General features: G+C 37.2%; 1 protein-coding gene across 1 annotated transcript; it reads right to left on the bottom strand.

Moving 5' to 3' along the window:
• Positions 1-3,051: 3,051 nt before the first annotated feature.
• Positions 3,052-6,301, bottom strand: LOC118754716 (neprilysin-4-like; the record flags this gene model as incomplete). The annotated part of the gene is given in 1 exon segment (XM_036489603.1): positions 3,052-6,301. A coding segment is annotated over 1 exon segment (2,852 nt), but the record flags the coding sequence as incomplete, so codon positions are not given.
• Between the last annotated feature and the right edge of the window lie 685 nt (positions 6,302-6,986).

Genomic DNA, 6,986 nt, shown 5'->3' with positions numbered 1-6,986 from the left:
GAGAACAGCTGTACCGATATTTTTGAAATTTTTGGCATCGAATCTAGAGTTTCCAAGGATGATAGAAAAAAAATCGATATATCAAGGGGCGTGGCACCTCGTTTGACTTTAATTGAGCTTTAATTTCACATATTTTAGAGGCCAAAGTGCGTAAAAAGCTAACTCAAATTCCAAGATTTGCGTTGCGTGAAATCTTGATTTGATGTTTGTGCTCATTTGACAATTTGGCGCGACTATGAATTCAAATTTTGGAACAAATGCAGAATAGCTCCGATGCTCAAATAAAAAAAAAAAAATATTGGGACCAATAAAGATGATTGAGCTGAACATAACGGTATATTTTTTTTTTCGGAAACGACTACAAAAGTTATTAAAGTCAAAGCTCAAATTAAAATTTTTTTTAAATCAAAATCTTTTGAAAACGATTGCATGGATAGGAAATTTGATTGCCTTTAATCTGATATACATGTAACCCTCAGTAAGCAGAATTATCCTTTCTGTGTTGCCGCAGAAGAGAAGCGGAACTCCTTTCTGCATACATTAATACGATTTTTGTGAAAACTATACAAAGCATATATAAAGTATGTATATCAAATTAAAGGGAATTAATTGTCCTATCAAATGAGCTTTTAAAATCCATGCGTTCCTTTTTAAGAAATTTTGATTTAAAAAATTGTTTAATTTGAACTTTCGCCCTTAATAACTTTTGTAATTGTTGTTTCCGCGAAAAAGGAAATATACCGTTGTACTCACCTCAATGATCTCTATCAATCCCCATATGTTTTTTTTTTTTTAAATTTGAGAATCGGATCTGTTATGAATTTATGCCCAAATTTTGCTCAACTTCTGAAATTTGACAGAAATGCAACTCTGAAAAATTACGAGTGCAAATTGAATGTGAATGTGAAAAACTTGCGTGCGTCTGTGCGTAGAAAAACTCACGCTGGTAATATTTGGTTGAGCTGTTAATGTCTCCAGATCCTACATCCGAGCTTTCGCTTTCCCCGGTAGGACTCTAAAATTATTTCTGGACAGACTTAGAGCTATTTCAAAAGTATTAGAGTGGACTCTCCGCCCATAAACACACACGCATTCGCAAAACATTCGTATCTTTTGATGCGAATGCGACTGTGTAAAATGATGCGAATGCAAATATTCTCAACATCCCTGGTACGTACTATGTACATACACATATGTGTAAGCGCAAACTTAAGTATTAGGGTTTTCGATTATTCGTCTTTTTTCGAAGCCCGGTTTTCAAGTATTTGAAAAATGGCAATTCGAAAAAACCGGTTTCCTATTTTGTAATTAAGAAAAAACGGATAAACCGGTTTTATTTTACATATTTTCTCTACCGTAACACTTACGGCTCGTTAATACCAAAATTACCAATCTACTGCTGAAAATAGTTAAGCTTTAATTAAGAAATCAATGAGGTAAAATAAGTTCAATGTACCAATTACCGCCAAGTTTGCTCTTAATGGAGCTCACCGATCTTAACAAGATTATAACCCTAAAACAACAGTCCTTTGTCAGGAAAAACTCCACCATGTAGAACCGAAAATACACCATCCGCAGAACCAGACCAACTACACAAATACAGTCTATTAAAGAGAGGTCATTTGTCGAGTTTCAATCAACACCTTCGTCAACTCTCGCCTCTTGAATTCCATCATCGGAGCCCAACGCCTCCTATCACAGACGAAAAAGTCGAGTTGTTTCGTTAGGCTTGCGATACTTCGGCACGACTCTGGATATTGTAGCAGTTAAAGTGTACAGTCAAATTTAAATAAAATATATATACGCACACTAACATCAGCCTTTTTAACACTTCTCTCCCTACGCATAGTAATATTTGGTCCCCATTTCTTATCCATAAGTCCAAAAAAAAAAAATCGATTTTGGGGTTTTCTTCTCTTGGGGTAGCTATCGAAATATGTCCAAGATAGGTCTCAACCTTTTCAACCTGTTTGTACAATCAGTGCGAAAGGTTTAGTTGACCCTGCGCTCTGAAAAGTGAAAATGTAATGCTAAAGTTTAAAAGAACGCCAAAAGTCATAGGGCGATCGATTTTAATTTTGTAAAATGTGTTTTTCTTCTACAAGTAAGTTCTATATAAACTATAACATTAAAATTTTTTGATATCTGATTAGTAGTCAATGGAATATTCAACTGAGTTTTTTTAACAAAACTGTTTGAAGAAAAAGTCGTAAGTCATTTTCTCCATGTTTCGCCAATACAATTTTTTTGTTTATTTCAAGATAATTATATTTCAAATCATGACATTTTGTTGAAAACGTGATTTGTACCATAAAATATTGAAAAGTTTTCTGAAGATAATTTTTTTAAAATTGCTTTTTTCAATCAATTTCATGTAAAATAAACCACTTTATTTAAGAACTTAAATAAACTCATATAACTTCGTGAATTAAATAAATATTTTTCAAATTAAACCAATTTCTTTTAATTTCAGGCGTCATATTTGATCGACCATTTTGTTTTCGTTTATTTTGACTTCAGATTCGAATTCAGTGACCTCAAATACCCCTATAAACCTTTATAAGTGTGAAAATACTCGTTTTTTTTTTAATTATGGGCACAAAATCCGTATCAAATATCACTGTACAAACCCGTCGGATCTGGCCCTTTCCTGACCCTGCGGTCAGATGAGTATTTATACAAAATGTAGTCGATTTACTGATTTAAATATGGTTTAGTAAGCTGCTACAAAAAAAAGACTAGTAAACGATTTTCGTCCGGTTTTCCAGTTTTCAGATACAAAATTTATAAAAATTTTCTATGTAGTCCAGTTTCTAATAAAATATTAATACTATTTGTTTATTAAGATATATGTAATTAAAGTTATAAATTAATAGTACTAAATAGCTATCAGCTTTCCATAAAATGAATATTTATAATTATTGGAAAATCCGGTTAATTCGATTGTAAAACTCGGTATTCGAAAAGTAAAGAGATTTAAAAAACCGCCTACGGTGGTTTGGAAAAACCAAGCCAATCACCCTAATAAATATAAATGTATTTATTTTACGCTCACCTTGAGTGCTCTCGCCGTTAAGTGATATGCCGACCTCTCCCACTGTGTAATTGCTGTACTGGGTAATTATACAGCGCGCTCGTTCATCGAAACCCTTAATTGATGCATCTGTCCACCATTTGTGTATGCTGCCATTGCGATCGAATAGTCGTCCCTTATCGTCAAAACCGTGAGTAAGCTCATGCCCGATTACAACGCCGATCCCTCCAAAATTTAATGAACGAGGAAAGTGACGATGGTAGAAAGGTGGTTGGAGTATGCCAGCCGGAAACATGATTTGATTTTTGTTGCGGCTGTAGTACGCATTTACAATTGCTGGGGCTGTCTGCCAAGTTGTTTTATTTACCGATTCCCGTAACTTGTTTTGTTCCGTTTTGGCAGTGTGCAGAAGCACGTTAAGAGTATTTTCAAAATATTTTTCTGGGTGAATGCGAATGCCTGAATATTTTTCGTTCAGTTCGATTGGGTTTAGTATGAAGTCTGGGTAACCTATTTTTAAAGACATGGCGTTAACTTTGAGTTCGGCTAAGTGCTTAGTGCTCGAATCGAGCCAGTCTGTGTTTTTTAAGATTTCACGAAAAGCTTGTTGTAACTCGTGTGTCATTTTAAGCGTGTCTCGTTTGCTATTTTCATCGAAATATTTGCGTACAAACATCGAGCCTAGGGCCATGCCCATGTTGGTATTTACTTGTGCAATACAGACTTTCCAACGAAGTGGACTCTCTTCACGTCCGAATAGGGAGTGATAAAAATTTTGTTTGGTATCCTCGAAACGATCATCAACATTGTTTATGCGGTGACGCACAAAACGCCAAAGCAAATAATTAGATACAGTAGCAGGGTTTGTTGTGTGTAATAAACGAACGAGATCGTTCATATAATCTAAGGCATAGATGACCACCTCTTCAGAGTCGCGAACATTTCGATCCTGGAGAATGCTAAGGTAACGAAGCCAGTTTATTTCCGGTACCGCCTGGTGCAATTGATTCAGCGTCATTCGGTTATACAGCTTGGTCACGTTCAGGCGTTGCTCTGCCGGTGCTGTTATCGAGGCGAGCCGTGTTTCGAAGCCCACCACTTCGGCGGCCGTTTTTATGGCGCGCTCACGTGACGCACCCAACTTTTGCATTATCTCCGACATGAATAACTGATATGCTGTCAAATATCGAGCATTCATGTCCTGTAGGAAATATTCTCGTGTGGGTAAACCAAGACTGGTCTGATCGAATTGTATAATGTTCTCATCGGAATTCTTAATATCTGGCCCCACCCACTCAACAATGAGAATATCGTTATTGTAACGCCGCAATTGTGCGGTTAAATTGAGCCAATCAAAGTTTTGTTGATTCCAATTTGGATTTAGTACGGGCCAGCCGCCGAGATTTTCAATTAATTTTGTAAGCGGTTTAATACCACGCTTCTGAAGAAGATCATCATTTATACACGACTGATAAAGATATTTCGCTTTTAGTTGTGCATCGTCGTTGTCAACATACTCGGAACTGCTAATACTGTCGGATGAAAGGTTGCCCAGTCCGAATAAAGTAATTAAGCGCTTCCTTTTATGTGAGATGGCCTGCTGGCGCTTGTAACGACGTAAGACGACGCCTAAAGCATCCCGGTGGTGTACGATGTGTCGTCGAAGACGCGTGACTCTTTCTTTTAGTTGATCTTGACCTGAAGCTTTAGGTAAATCTTCTTTCTTGTTCACTCCAACCACTGAACTGGGTACCGATGAACTGAATTTAATAATATCTGCACGTGTTTCGATGCTGTGGCCATAATTATTGTTTTGAATGTCTACTACTTTATTTTGAGATGTAGGCGGCTCCGTGGTTCGTTTAGCCTCCAACAGTTCCCTTAATACAACATCTAGATTTTCACGTAGCATCTCAAAGGTGTCAAATCCAGCCTTATCCTTTGGTATAGGATGCAGACGCTCCCAATTACCGCAAGCATATTTATAGAAATCAGTGCAAGGATTAATTGTGGTGTCCATGTACTTTTTCATTGTCTTTGCTTGGGCTTCTCGTATACTTTCTTTAGTACCCTCCTCATTCCAAAATGTCTGTAACGCTGATGTTGAGCCAAAAAGTCGCGCATCCTCTTCGCTAAGCGAATTCTGTGTGTTGCTGGACCCATCATCAACCGATTCAGATTTTGCCTCGCTAACTCCAGTCTCACCGGTGTTGCGTGAACGACGTCGGAGAATCTGCTCCCATATTTCATTCACAAAGTTTTGATCCGCATTAACTGAGTTGAGTTTATTCAGACATTCACGGGGTATTGCAGTGGTATCTTGCGGTAGAAAAGATGTCCGCGCGTCTTTCATTATATCCCGATCCTCCACTTCTATTCCCTCACTGAAACCAAACTTAAATGATATGCAGCGCTTGATGCGCTCCTGTTCACTTTCGTCCTTTTTACGAATATCCACAGGGATTATAAACTGCTCTTTCACTATATCATCGATCTCATCGCATTTAGCCGTTGGGAAATCCAATCGATAATGATCCTGACGTGGCGAATATTCGTAATGATCTCCTTGCGGCAGTTGCTGCTCTCGCTGCAACCGCAGTGCTGTTAGCATATTGTCCATGCGCATTAATAGAATGAGTACAATTGTTATTGGCAACAAAACCACTGGAAGAATAATAAAAACTTTACAACAAGTTACACCAGGACACCACTGCAGGCGGCCAGTCTGTATGTTGACACCAAGTCGCACACTACGTTTCAGTCTGAGGTGCTTCGACGTTAATTTAGTGTTGGCGTTGTGTACTTGTGGTAGAGGGTAAGTCTTTGAGGACAAAACCTTCATTGAGTCCAAGTGTAGATTATTACTCATTGCTGTTAGGGCTGTTTGACGAGTGGAGAGAGTGGCACGTTTTGTTTATCGAATTAATATTTTAATGAGCTTGGGATATCCCAAATTACGTGTGAGTAAATATATGTTAATTCTTACATATGTGCGTACATTTCATGTACATACATACATACATACATACTTATAACAATTTCATTTCGTTTCGCGAATCATGGATTAACGAATCGGACGGTCCGCGTTTTAAAATGACGTTAAATGATTTATTATTGTTACTTAGACGATTAATTGTTTGAGCTCTGAGCTTTCTCTGCACGGATGGCTGCATTTGTCGCGCGCGCAATTCATACTGAATCAAACTACGTTTAAGTGCGCCATTCCAAGTCGATTCTAATTTTTGAAACAGAATTTTTTTAACAAAGAGCGGCAGTTTCGTTGCGCGGGCATTTGAATATGTACATACCTATGTATGCACATATATTTGTATAGTTATATTTTGGTGTGCTACAAAAGTCGAGGGGGTGAATCTTCTGCCAGCAGCTTTGAAATGGGCACTTTATCTGATTATATTGATGCATGTATATACATATGTATACGTATGTACATACATAAATATGTATACATGTGTTCATGTATACATTAGAATGCCTCGCGCTCCATACTAAAACAAAAAAACGCGTTGAAAGTAAATATCGGGGGCCTGTATCAATACCTTCATATATAAATGAGTGTCAGATAGTTATTGAAAAAAAAAACGCTAGACATAAACGTCATCGATTATATTACTTTTATCGTTCTGTATCTCTTCTTAGTAAAACTTAAAGCCTGATTATGGCAACTTAACTGAACTGAACGGAACGTAGAACTTAAAGAATCTTAGAGAAATGAAACAGATTTCGACGTGGTATTAAGTTACGTTAAGTTCCGACTATTCAATTATAAGCAACACCCATTTAACAGAATTTTTAAGAGGGAGCCGTAAGTTACCTTAAGTTGCCATATCAGACCATTACTATTTGATTTCAAAGTTAGAAATAATATCCGAGTTTACAGGTAAGTCCCACGTGGGTTGAAATATACACAAATGCCGGGGTTTTATGAAAATTC

The sequence above is a fragment of the Rhagoletis pomonella genome, unplaced genomic scaffold (genome assembly GCF_013731165.1).
Source record: "Rhagoletis pomonella isolate Grant_MI unplaced genomic scaffold, Rhpom_1.0 Rhpom_scaffold_04463, whole genome shotgun sequence".
NCBI classification, from domain to species: Eukaryota; Metazoa; Arthropoda; class Insecta; order Diptera; family Tephritidae; genus Rhagoletis; species Rhagoletis pomonella.
This window is presented reverse-complemented; position numbering and strand designations above follow the sequence as displayed.